This window comes from Etheostoma cragini, chromosome 21, assembly GCF_013103735.1.
Source record: "Etheostoma cragini isolate CJK2018 chromosome 21, CSU_Ecrag_1.0, whole genome shotgun sequence".
Taxonomy (NCBI): Eukaryota; Metazoa; Chordata; class Actinopteri; order Perciformes; family Percidae; genus Etheostoma; species Etheostoma cragini.
Window position 1 is genome coordinate 7,374,917 of NC_048427.1, and position 13,344 is coordinate 7,388,260.

A 13,344-nucleotide genomic window follows, 5' to 3' on the forward strand; every position below is an offset into this window, starting at 1 on the left:
TCTCTGTACAAGTCTTAGCAATAACAGATACTCATCTGGATTTCTTGTTTAAAGATGCAGAAATGCAAATGATGGTGGGTTGGCTATCTATATTCAAAATCATATTCCTGTGAAAGTAAGGATGGACGTAATGTCAGCAGAAATAGAAGCACTATGGCTTTAAGCTCATATCCCCCATTTGAGGGACTCAGTGAACTGTTGTTATTGACCACCTAATGCAAATTCTACTCATCCAGACACATTGGGTGATATGATAGATACAGTATGTGATCATGCCAATTAAATGACTCTCCTTGGACATCTAAATATTGATTGGAAGTCTTTACATTGTGCTAGTGTGACCCTCCCATCCAGACCTCATCAAGCATCTTATCATTAGGATTCTTTCTAGTGACATATTGTGAGATGACATTCTTTTATGTTTAGCCTCCCATCACTGGTGGTCTGTTTGTTTTAGAATTGATCAGGAGGTTGGCAAGGACAAAACATTTGCTCCCACAGCGACATTTATCAATGAATGCCTTTTCTTTTACTCGTCTGTGCAGATCGGACCTCGAGCTGCAGTTTAAGTGCTACCACCATGAAGACCGTCAGATGAACACCAACTGGCCAGCTTCGGTCCAAGTCAGCGTAAATGCCACACCGCTCACCATCGAGAGGGGCGACAATAAGACCTCCCACAAACCCCTGCACTTGAAACATGTATGCCAGCCAGGAAGGAACACGATCCAGATCACAGTCACTGCCTGTTGCTGTGTAAGTACAAGTCTCCAATACTGATAAAAAAAAGGTTTATAAAAATCCAGATGCGTAAAGTAGGTACCAGATAATAAAAGTCCAACATAAAAAGATCTACCTGCAAATGAAAACTATGGTCTTTTTTTTTCTCTGGATGCACATGTTAAAACTGTAAACTAACACAACTTGGGAGGATGTTTGTAATAGTAACTGTGCTGTTTCCTCTTGCAGTCGCACTTGTTTGTTCTGCAGCTGGTCCACAGGCCCTCAGTTCGCTCTGTCCTCCAGGGCTTACTGAAGAAGAGGCTTCTGCCTGCAGAGCACTGCATCACCAAAGGTATTTGAATAAGAACACGGTCACATTTTGCTGATTGTTCTCAGAGCCCGTCCTTACGCATTGTATTTGTCTCATCCTGCCTCCCAGTTAAGAGGAACTTCAGCAGCGTAGCAGCATCATCGGGGAACGCAGCACTCAACGGAGAGGACGGCGTTGAGCAGACGGCCATTAAGGTTTCCCTCAAATGTCCTATCACCTTTCGGCGGATACAGCTTCCAGCAAGAGGCCACGACTGCAAACATGTTCAGGTGAGCCCTGAAGGGATAAAGAAACACGCTGAGAGTCAGGAAATTGGATGCCCTAAGGAAAAAGGGTATTCAAATGTAGTGTTGTTCAACAAATGTGACTTTCTTTTCTTCTTGCAGTGTTTTGATTTGGAATCGTATTTACAACTGAACTGTGAGCGGGGGACATGGCGATGTCCTGTATGCAAGTAAGTTTTTCAAGCTTAAATACATAACATTATTTGCCCAAACTATAGTTTTGACTGTAATCCACATAGGTGTCTCTCTCAGCATTTTAAGCCCTGTCTCTCCTCTTTGCTCAGTAAAACAGCATTGTTAGAGGGACTCGAAGTGGACCAGTACATGTGGGGAATCTTGAACGCCATTCAGAAGTAAGTTGGGAATACATTTTCACTGTAATGAATATAATATACTGTATTTCTCTTAATTTCCTTGAATCTTAACCATTTCTTTTGTATTACACCAGCTCTGAGTTTGAGGAAGTGACTATTGACCCAACATGTAGCTGGCGGCCGGTAGCTATTAAATCGGATATCCACATCAAGGAGGATCCAGATGGACCGCTGGCCAAGAGGTTTAAGACTATGAGCCCCAGCCAAATGATCATGCCCAATGTGATGGAGATGATAGCTCAGCTCGGCCCCGGGCCGTCACCCTACCCATTATTATCTTCTCAGCAAGGGGGCAACAGCGAATATGGCAGTCAAGGTGGGCTACAATACCTACCTTAAATATATTTAGTTTACAGAGTCATGGTACCTTAGTAAACATCTTCTAAATGTTAATGGTAGTAACAGTACTAAAGTAATGTAAAATAACTGTATGAAATGTACTCATGTATTTATTTATTTTTATTCCGTGTGATAGGCAACAGTTACCAGGGGCACGGGAACTTTGACTTTCCTCACGGCACCCCTGGTGGTACATCGATGAATGATTTCATGCATGGTCCCCAGCTGTCTCACCCTCCTGACATGCCCAACAGTCTGATGGCCCAAGACAAGCCACTCTCACACAACATGCCTGACTCAGTGAGTTCCCCCAGCATTTAGTTAATCGACTCTGCATTTCTGCCTCTCTTTGTCTTTTCAAACAAAAATCTAATTTTCTTTTCACATTTTTCCCTACATGTTTTGTTTTCTTGTTTATCTGTTAAACTATTTGTAAGGTGTATTGTAAGTGTGCCATAGACATCAGTGTTTCCTTCTTTAGTTAGCTTCATTTGACAGGTGAGAGCAGAGGATATACACCAAAGAAACACACTAAGACACCTGAATTCATTTATATATAATTTACTATTATTAAAAATGAACTACCATGCAGAATGAACAGAGGAATCCCTAACAATGATTTTATTGGTATAAGGAGACATTTGATAGCAAAGATGTTCCTCTTGTCTCTACAGATACCTCACTCTGCCGGCAATGACCAGTCGCATGGTCCTCTGCAGAGCTTACATGCATCTCCACACCCTGGGAGCCAATCAGGGCAGCAGCTACACCATAGCGGGCCTCCTCAGCCGTCACGACAAGCTCCGCCTCCTCAGCAGCAACAGCAATCGCACGGCCCCAACAACCATCCCCACGGCGACCTGGCCTTCAACCCCTCCAGCAGTTTGGACAGCCAAGCAGGGTCCGACATGCCTGAGCCATCTATAGACGTGAGTTCCTGACCTACGGCAAACAAAAGAGTCTAAAGTAGTCTGTGGTCACTTCAATGCCTAACCAACTTATTCCCCGTTTCTTCCAGCTTCTTCCAGAGCTCGCTAACCCAGATGAGCTGTTGTCGTACTTGGATCCACCCGACCTCCCCAGCAATAGCAACGACGACCTTCTATCGCTCTTCGAAAACAACTGAGGCAATTCAGACACACAAAAACTTTTCTGACTGCCTGCAGTTTCCCTGAGAACCCAGGGCAGTTGCTCAGTACTTGATAAACACAAAGATGCACTCCCTTTCTCTTCTTCCTCTTGTACAGTTTTCATTGGCCAGCACAGATTGACTGAAGAGGTTAAAACTCCCAAGACACGGTGGGCTGCGGGGGGGTCACGCGGCCCTCCTACCCCAGTGGCGATACTTTTGAACTGTGCAGCTATACTATGTTGATTTTATTTTTTTTTATTTTTTACACCACACACAAGTGTATGTGTGCACATTAGGAACGTCTTGTAGCATTTTTTTATTCATGGTTTGTTTCCTTTTGAGAAAAACAGGATTTCACTGTATAAAACAGAAAAAAGAACTGAAAAAAACCTGCGCTATCTGACCAGTGTGTGCTATGTCCATATTGTTATTCCAATCTGAGAGGCCACGGCTTCCTGGTGTCACAGCTCCATTCCCTGACTGGTCTGGTTAGCCGCACTGTTATGTCCACCACACATCATTTAAAAGCACAAGAGATTTTTGGCAATGCAAAAAAATAATCTGTTTTAACGGAAGTAAAAAAAAAAAAAAAAAAACGTAGATAACCGTATATCTTTCCTTGACAAAAGTTTTTTTTTAATTATTATTTTGCTCAACATTTTAAAAGTGTTTTCGGGAATGATCGGCTTACATTTTGTCTACAATTGTGATACGTACATATTTTTGTCAAAAAGAAACATCCCTGTTTTTCAGTCCTTTGAGGGTTAAAAGCTGCAACGGAGTAGACTGTGGCCCCACTAAAGGTTTATATTGCGTACCAAGAATAGCAGACCTGTACTTCTACATATGGTATAGTTATTGACCTCCTTTGCAGGAAAGTGATTTAAATAGAAATGAAAGGTACAATACAAGAGATTGGGGTTTCTGTAAAGATCCTGCAGCATTTATTGCTTCCTGCTACGACTCCTTCCGTGTCGTCTGCTCTGCATGAGCCCCCGCTGTCGCCCGTGTCAGCATTTTTGCAACGTTGCATCTCTCTCCCTGTTAAATGATGTGCTGTTAAAATAGTCTACAAAGTGCATGTGTGCCAAGCCCTTGTCTAGTGCTGTTCCAAGTGGTAAAAAAAAAGATAGTGTGGTTTTTCATCAGTTGCTGTTTCCACAGCTCTTTTCTTGTTTGTACGTTTGTTTCTGTCAGATTTAGTATTCTATATTTAACACTAACATTGAAGGGATAATGCTGATACCAGCAGTACATTTATCATGTATTTGCTGGATATACTGTATTACGTTTGTTTGTTTGCTGGTTTTTGTTGCTGCGTAATTAAACTATCCAGACATCTTTTGGGAAACTGCTCAACCTCACCAAAGTTAGAGGGATAAGAATGGAGAGGTTTGTTTTGCTTGGTCCTGTGTAAGACTGCGATTGTGTGAATGTGTGACTGTGTGTTTCTATTTGTATGATGGGAGAAAATATTGATTTCAAAGATATAGGGGAGGACAAATACAGTTTATCCATCACTGCTGTTCAAGAAGTGGTTTTTAAAGCAGTATTGGTGCAGACCTTTTTCCACATATGTTTTCAATTTCACTTTTTGAAAAGAGTGCTGTCCAGTATGCAAATGTATTATTTTTTAAGAAATGCTATTGTACTGTAAATATCATTGTGAATATTTTTGTATCATCTTGATAATGTTTGTCCTTTGATCATTAGTCATCCGACCTAACAGCGTATGCTCCAAGACTCCCATCTAACCACTGACTTTGTTTGTAACCAGCATATGACAGCTGTCTTGCCTCCTTGTTGTTGGGAAGCCAGTCCAAATGTCTCATAAGCTATTTTCTGCAGGTCGCCGTGCTTTCTAGTCACTTTCCTCCCAGTGCATTCTGTCTCGCACCTGTTGTTAATTGACAGGTGTCTTATTTTTAATGTGCCCTCCCATCCCCCCTTTCCTGCATCAGCTCCAGGTGATTGTGTTGCATCATTTCAGTTTCCAGGTGTCAAACTCAGTTGGACGCAATATTTTCTTTCACGCTCAGAAGTGCTTGATTGAAAATGTTGTCTATTCATGAATTTACATTGACATTTTATCAGTGATACTGAACAGTAATGGTTTATAAAAAGATGTGGTATCGGCTGGCTTTCAGTGTAATTAGTGAGCTATGTGAATATCATAATTGTTGCTAATTGTCAATACACAGTGGTATTTTAAAGATATATCACATCCATATTTTAAAGAAATCCATGATATTGTTTATATTTTTGTTATAGAAAATGTTGCTTTTTTAAAAGCACGAGACCATATACATTTTTTGTTTTTGGTAAATTATTTTGTACTGGTTTTCTTATTAATCTGTAAGGCTAGAAATCCAATTTCCTTCAACTGTAGCATTGTGCTGATTTAACCACCCTGGTTTTATGTAAACATTATTTTAAACGTCATTTAAGAAGTATTTGTTCCAGTTCAGCACACTGACATGTTGTTTCATATTTATGTCACAAAGAGACATCACATCAAATAATCCTCTTTCAACAATACACCACCACATTTTCATTTTTTTTACAATCTGAATTGAAACTTTTGATCAATCCCTTGGAGGTCTTTGTCATTTCATGTTTTCTTCCTCACTTTCAAGTGAGTCAATTTAGTGTATAAGCACTCCAAATCTGTAGTTGAACAATCACAATAAATGGCCATTTTTCTGGAGAAAGTTGTTTAATACGGAAAATAAATAAAATATACAGAGAGAAAGGGCACGTTTATAATTCTGGCCTGGAAAGGATGCTAAGGGCAAGGCTAGATCAAACGTCCCAAGGATGCCTGTATATATGTAAATGAATATAGAGACATGTGAACAGAAATGTATTCATTTTCCCTGGGAATGTGCATTGTTTCTTCAGAATAATAAAAAGCTTGCAACCCCTCTACTGGACGTGGCTGAATATGGAAAATTAAACTTGTTAGTTAGTGTCTGTGAGTATCTCTCAGCATTTTGTTCCCCCTCTGTAATATATTTTCACCTATTTTGTTAGGGGAACTGGGACAACTATGTTTTACATGTAATATTTAGCCTTGTGTTCTAGTCTGTCATCTGCATTCTCTGGGGTGCAAAAGCAAAACAAAAAACAAAAAAAATTATACTAAAAAGGTTACAAAGAAAATCTTTAGGAGGGATGGGAGGGACAGGTCCAGAAGATTGTAACCAAATCCATAGTTTGTACAATTTTTTTAAATCATGAGCAGTTGGAAAAATGATACAATCTAAGGTGATTCATGCAATGTGGCCATTGTCTCTATTGTGTACATTGTATGTACAATCATTTCATATTCTAAACTGGTCAGAAAATAAAGGAACTAATTGTGATTTTTAGTCTTGCAGAACTGTATGTAGTTAGATGATGTGACAACCTAATATTTATCTAATAAATATGTATTCAGATGATCCCTGTATGTCACTGTGGTCTTGTCTTTTGTGAACTCGCAAGCATGCTGCTGATCCTAGCAGAAGGTATAACTATTGGACATCGCATTTTAAAAAGGATATAGCTTAAGGCCAGCTTGCCCTTGTGTAAAAATGAAATGATCCAACATAAATGAACACAACAGAACAATGGAGAAACCCCGCAAACCTGCTCACACCAGCAGCTATGGGACTTTTAACGATATTGTTAATACTGATGCACTGATGTCTGAGCAGAAGGTTACTGTACTGGAGATAAAGTATAACTACTTGATTATGTAAGTTATGAATGTTAGTGAAGTGATTCCCAATCCAGAGGTATATCATATGAAACAAAAGACTAAATTTGCACTCATGAAATGATTATTTATTTATTTTATTAAATGCATTCTTGTGCAAATGTTTATATTTTTGCTTCGTGCTACTTACATATTGATGATATCTCTAAAGCAATCCACTTGGTACGTCTGCTCGTATATAATTTTAGTCTCGCGAGATCTAACCGTCGCCGCTCTTTGAAGATGCACATCCGGGTGTGTAAGAAGAACTTCCTCCTCGTCTGTCTCCCATGTAAGCGTGACACTTGCTCATTCACAACCCGAAGGAACTAACTGAGTAGCATTAGCTTGGAAAATGTTAATTTTATCAAACAGGATAAAGTTATGTTCTCTAGCGTTTACCGCCGCGCGCATGTACAGCAGCGGCCCTACAGTAGCCAACAAAAACCCCACAGTTTACTTCGACATTGCTGCAGACAACCAGCCTCTCGGCAGGGTAACCTTTGAGGTGAGGCTATTCAGACATCTCAACGGCTTTTAATTTCACTTTTTTAATGTTTGCTTTTGAATGAATACGAAAAACGACAGCTGCTAAACGCCTAAAATCCGTAGCGTGTCTTCAGTAAGGTTCACTGACAGTGTTTAAGTCTCAGGTTTTCCAGAGAAACAGTTCATATTTGACCCTGAGGGCATTTGTCTTTTTGCAGCTCAACGCTGACGTTGTGCCAAAAACCGCAGGTAAGAACAAGTATTTTTGCATGACTATTCCATGTTATTCAATCTAAGAGGTAATTACTGTATTTTCTACTCCACTACAGTTGGCTGATAGCTTTAGTTACCTTTCAGATTACTAGTAACCTTCCTGTCCAGTGATAACAAATGATAAACTGAAGGATGTGTGGTCGGCTGTAGTGTCTGTGTTTGACTGGGTTTGTGTGGACCCCAGGATAAAGAGCCATTGTTTATTTTAGTGCTTAAGGTTAGTGCCAAATAAAGTAAGAAAACTTGAAAATGCAAACTGAAAACAGGGCTGTTTTCTGAGCTCATGAAACGTTGACTTTTAGAAATAAGTGGTTCTCACAGGACAGAGACGCTGGAAACGCAGGACCTTAAAGTATATGATGCATTGCTTTAGATTAAACTATTCAACAGTATATAAAGGAGTTTCAGCAAAACATAAACCTCTAGAGCAGTAAAATGCAACATGCACATTAATGCACCATTAATTTGAATCCAAATATGTTATATGAATGATTGTAACTTAAGTAACAGATCATTTCTTTTATTAAAAACCTGATGTGATGATTCCAAAACATGTTTTTCTACAAAACCCCTGTGCTATGGACACATTTTGGTCAGTCCAAAAGGTCAGTAACCCATCCATTAAAAAACTACAAGAAATAAAAAGTAGCCAAGGATAGATCGATTTATTATTTTCAGATAAGAGGTAGTCAGTCATACATTCAAGTTATTTTTGCTAGGATCCACTTGTGTTCCTGCAGAATATTTTGGGAAACCACACACCTGTGTGTATTGTCACAGAGAGAATTTTGAGACAAATCTTTCTCTTAGAGAACTTCCGAGCACTGTGCACAGGGGAGCAAGGCTTTGGTTACAAGGGATCAACTTTCCACAGGGTGATCCCTCAGTTCATGTGCCAGGTAGGCCTTTTTCTTTTGGGTCCCTTTTGTTGTCCAGCTCTACGGCGGTTGCAGTCAGTGCAATGACAGTGATATTATTTCAGGGCGGAGATTTCACTAACCACAATGGAACTGGAGGGAAGTCTATCTATGGAAGGACGTTTCCTGATGAGAACTTTAAGCTGAAGCACACTGGACCTGGTAATCATCCTATTCTGTTTGAGATATATACACAGTATATATACAGATATGTATATGCATATACAAATGGTGTTGTGTTTACACAAAGAAAACGCAAACCGTGTTGAATATACAAATGGAACAGAGCTGTACAAACGGCAGCATTGAAGGTTAAGGAGCCCGGCTGATAAAGGATTTTTAAGGCCGATTCTGGTACAAATATTTGGTTATTTAAAAATCCAATATGCCGATATACAATATATATATATATATATATATTTGTTTATTTACACGTTACACGTAACACGTTACAAAACAAATTTCACTGACATTAGTTATTTGTAGTTATTTATGAGTTTTCACTAAAATAATGATAATGATTTGTTTTTTCTGTCACAACAGAACAGAAGAACATCAAAATAGATTAAAGTTCTGATAAATAAAATGTATGAAAATACAAACTTAAGATATGAAACTTAAAGTCCTTTAAACAAAAACACATTAACAAAAAAATAATCAGTGTTGCCAACAGGGATGTTGTACAGTGCCCTCTGGTGGACAAACTATGCTACATGATTGGTCGGGCTCTAATTTGCACCCTATTTGCCTACCTTTTGGTGTCTACGGTAGTGATGGCAACAACATTCTTTGAAATTGGTCCAGTATTATGTAAGAAAGCTACAGTTAATAGGGCCATTAACCAGCTTGTATTTACCTTCACAAAAGTGCTTGTTTTGCCGCTGACAGGCTCAGTTTAATATTTTAAGTGTCTGACAACATTATGGAAAGGATCCCTTCAAAGCTTGACCTTTAAAACCTCTTTGAGAACCTTTTTGTTTAACCAGAAACAGCTCTGAAGTTGCTAGCGCTAAACCTACCTGACTCAATTTATTTAAAAAAAGCAATACTTTGAGTGTATCGAGCCAACATATTTTCACATGTAAATCCGTAAACCAAGTGTTTTTATTTCAACCAAAACTAGAGTTGTCATGTTTGTAAAAGTGGAAGGACAACGCAAAACAACTTTACATAATTAAATTTTATTTCTGTCTGTCAACTTTGAAATAATTGTATTTTACGATGCTAAAATTACATGGATTTTGGTCGGCTTAGCGAACACAATTTTGCGGATGTTTTTATGTTTAAAAAAAGGATCTTACTCTTGAAAATAAAAGTTAACCTTCCTAAAAGTCCTTTGTTATCATAATGTTGTCAGACACTAGGAATATTAATCTGAGCCTGTCAGTGGCAAAACAAGCACTTTTGTGAAGTTAAATAAAAGCTTTCCAATTGCCCCATATCTTACATTGTAGCCTATTTTGCTGCTGGGTCCAGGTTGAAAAATATTGTAGTTACCCTTTAAGACAGTTGACTTAATCAATGTAGAGTATAACAAGATTTAACAGCACAGTGCAAACGCATTACATTTCCTACTTTAGAAGCTGCAGTACTTGTGGCAGACGGATAAGATAGTGTGTTACTCTATAGAAATACATTGAAAACCAGGCTGATAAATATATCAGAATAAATATATTAGAATCAAATCAAACACATAGGAAGAACAGATAAAATATGAAACATGTTGACGTTAATGTGTAGAATGACGTAAAATTCATTGCCACTGTGGCTGCCACGTTATCCCTGTGACACCAAATGTTATTTACTGTAAAATAAACATGATGCATACTGCTGTCATTACTCATTTACACCATCAGATGGCAGCATTATGCAAATAGCGTTTCAGTAATCTGTTATAAATTAATTTAGTGAAGTCTTAGATAATGATGAAATAGTCCTTTTTTTCTCTGCAGATATTTTGACTTGTCACAGAAGGAAAAATACAGGTGTTACTGATAACATTGTATATTACTGATAACATTACAAATGGCTAATATATAAATAAGTTATTTTTACTATTAGTGTCCCAGGGACCGGGGCAATGAGCCAGCATTCACTATACCAGGACCCTGAAACTGAAGCAGCTTAATGGAATTCAGCCATCATTCATTGTATTGTTTACACCTGTGCTTTCTTTGCTGTGACATGTCAAAATCTCTTCTGTGGCCATGAGATTCACATTTACATACAAGTACTTTATTATAGTGATCCATGAATCATATAGATTAGCTGTTTCTTAACTGTGATTCAACACATTGTAAAATCAGTTCACTCAGCGCTCTTTGTAGATCACGTGACAGTGAAATCTTCAGATTCATTTTTACTTTAAACTAAATGTATGACATGCTTTGAAACAACTTTTTTAATTGCTGCATTGTAGGTATCTTGTCTATGGCCAATGCTGGACCCAACACCAACGGATCCCAGTTCTTCATCTGCACCAGTAAAACCGAATGGTATGTGCTGACAAAGAACACTCCAAGGGTTGATGCTACTGTAGTTATTCTATTTCATTTCACCATTATTGGCCTGTCTGGAAAAGTGTGCAATGAGCAAAACTGAAAAAATACAGAAACAGCAATACTTAACCCCAAACTGTATAGAAATATGACGGGAGAATTACTCAGCTTTTTTACACCGTGTCAGTTTTGCCAAAATTTAAGCTCCTATCCTCAGGGGGCTAACTCAGATGTAAAAATATTTGTAGATTTGCCTTTTTTAAAGTACAGATCTTCAGAAATGTGTGTTTCTGGCCATTTTAAACTTGAAATGACAATATAATTATGGAAATACAAAAAGAAAAGAAAAAAACACGATAAACAAGACATAACTAACCACGTGGCCTACATTCTGAGTACAGTGTGAAGTTTGGACACTGCAGACTTTAAAACCTTTAGTACAATGTGAGTTTGGTGAGTCACACACAATGTGGACAAAAGGAGCAGCTACTACGGGACAGTTTGTTTTAGGTTGAGTATTGTTTCCTTCCCAGGATCCTAACTTGAAAACACTCCAATTCACCGCCACAATCTTTACATTCCGGATATGAACAAGTAATTGTGGTGTGTCAGAGGCTCCTCTCTCACCTCAGCTATACAAACAGTGTCTTAAATGTTTTTAAAATAGTAATGTCCCTGAGATTTTCTTCAGTTTAACAGCTTTGGTATACCATCCAATCTTAAAATGCCTCTGCCTTTGAAAGGCTTTTGTTATTGCAGGTTTTTAAGATATGTATAAAGAAATGTCCAGTTATTGTTAAAATGCCGTTTTAGATGTTTTTTTCTCACACTGCTGGGAATATAAATTTTGGTGGAAGATGTGAATTCTTGCAATGTTTGCACATGATAGCAAAAAAAGGATTTGTGACACTGATTGATGGCCTAAAAGAGCAGAATCATTGCTGAAGTAGTGGCATCACCCAGCAGAAAGCCATGAGTCAAACCCTGCTGGGTGCATCATGGATTGTCTCACAGTCTGGGGCAGTAATAATAAACCTCTTTCTTCATTTAGGCTGGACGACAAGCATGTTGTCTTTGGCAGCGTAAAGGACGGAATGGACGTGGTCAAGAGAGTGGAGTCGTATGGTTCACGGTCTGGGCGAACCTCCAAGAAGATCACTATCGCAGACTGTGGAGAGCTTGAGTAGAATCTGAGCAGTGGACACAGTCGTAGTCTCATCTCCTGCTGTCATTTCAATGTGAAGGTCCGAGTGAAAGAGGCTCTTTCTTCAGTCGCGGCACAGAGTTCTACCTCTCTTTGCTGGCAATAGATTTTAACACTTCAATTCTGTGTTAGTCTTTCTCCAGGTAGCATCTAACACACTTAACTGTGTCAAATGTGAACTTGTAATATAGCACACAAAGTACGGCTTCTTTGTACTTAAAGGCATAAATACATGAATATTCAGGAAAACTGGTTTATTGAAAGAGGTTGTAATTTGCTAAAAATAAACATTTTTTTTCAAAATATGTGAGCCTGTTCTTGCCATGTTTTTATATTACATGTGAAATTATCACAAAAATGCTTTTTATTTCACTTGCACTCATACAACTGAAGTCGTTTAATTTAAAGGTTTGTCAATTTCTGGGGGAAGGTGAATGTTTTATTGACAGCTGATGAATGACACCAGTGTCATTCTTCCCCCCTCCTTCTGTTTTCCTCATCAGCCGCAGTTGACTAATGTTCTTATTCCGCTAAGTATTTATTCTGTTGACATTGGCCCAGACAAATTAAGGTCTACAATGTCCGATGCATCAGCATCTGACATTGTATACCTTAATGTTTCTTTTGGGAAATGTTTTTTGGGGTGCGGGGGATGGGTCAGCTTGGATTCTCTGCGTGCCATTTTATGTTACTGCGTACTGAAGGATCTGCCAGCAGTGTTCTATTAGAGGGAGATGAAGCTATAAGTACATTTTACCAGATGCTTAAATTACTAAAAAAGCTGAGGATAGAAATGTGTAACCTCCTTACACATGGATATATTAAAAAAGGTGATCTTAATGGTACGAGAGACAAAGAGTTTTAAAGAATACCATAGAAACCGTGTTTAAATACATTTTAATACAAAAACATTTTAGGGAGAAAAATCTCATAGGTCACTTAAACTAAGGCACATTAAATAGTGTTTCACACGTTTTAAACTATTAAAAGTCAGAGTGTATTTCTGTTCCATGTTCATTTATCATCACAATTTCATTGAAA

General features: G+C 38.4%; 2 protein-coding genes across 10 annotated transcripts in view; both read left to right on the forward strand.

The window, feature by feature from the left end:
* The window catches only part of LOC117936702 (zinc finger MIZ domain-containing protein 1-like), a 107,186-nt gene extending 101,283 nt beyond the window's left edge, over positions 1-5,903 (forward strand). For all 9 annotated transcript variants that reach the window (XM_034860022.1, XM_034860023.1, XM_034860024.1 and 6 more), the window contains 9 exons: positions 546-756; positions 970-1,075; positions 1,163-1,323; positions 1,441-1,508; positions 1,623-1,691; positions 1,787-2,028; positions 2,188-2,351; positions 2,726-2,980; positions 3,070-5,903. In XM_034860022.1, coding sequence (XP_034715913.1) covers positions 546-756; positions 970-1,075; positions 1,163-1,323; positions 1,441-1,508; positions 1,623-1,691; positions 1,787-2,028; positions 2,188-2,351; positions 2,726-2,980; positions 3,070-3,177 — 1,384 coding nt within the window. In that variant the 3' untranslated portion in view covers positions 3,178-5,903. The remainder of the gene's footprint in view (positions 1-545; positions 757-969; positions 1,076-1,162; positions 1,324-1,440; positions 1,509-1,622; positions 1,692-1,786; positions 2,029-2,187; positions 2,352-2,725; positions 2,981-3,069) is intronic.
* Positions 5,904-7,172: 1,269 nt separating this feature from the next.
* Positions 7,173-12,581, forward strand: ppifb (peptidylprolyl isomerase Fb). Its single transcript, XM_034860988.1, has 6 exons — positions 7,173-7,430; positions 7,630-7,660; positions 8,495-8,583; positions 8,667-8,763; positions 11,021-11,096; positions 12,151-12,581. Exons 1-6 carry the CDS (start codon positions 7,278-7,280, stop codon positions 12,284-12,286), a joined length of 582 nt encoding a protein of 193 aa, XP_034716879.1. The 5' UTR covers positions 7,173-7,277; the 3' UTR covers positions 12,287-12,581.
* The last annotated feature ends 763 nt before the right edge of the window (positions 12,582-13,344 follow it).

Coding starts and splice junctions, on each gene's coding strand:
- ppifb (XM_034860988.1), top strand. CDS start 7,278: ATGTTAATTTTATCAAACAGGATAAAGTTATGTTCTCTAGCGTTTACC. Junction 7,661..8,494: donor CGTTGTGCCAAAAACCGCAG/GTAAGAACAAGT, acceptor TCTTTCTCTTAG/AGAACTTCCGAGCACTGTGC. Junction 8,584..8,666: donor TCCCTCAGTTCATGTGCCAG/GTAGGCCTTTTT, acceptor ATATTATTTCAG/GGCGGAGATTTCACTAACCA.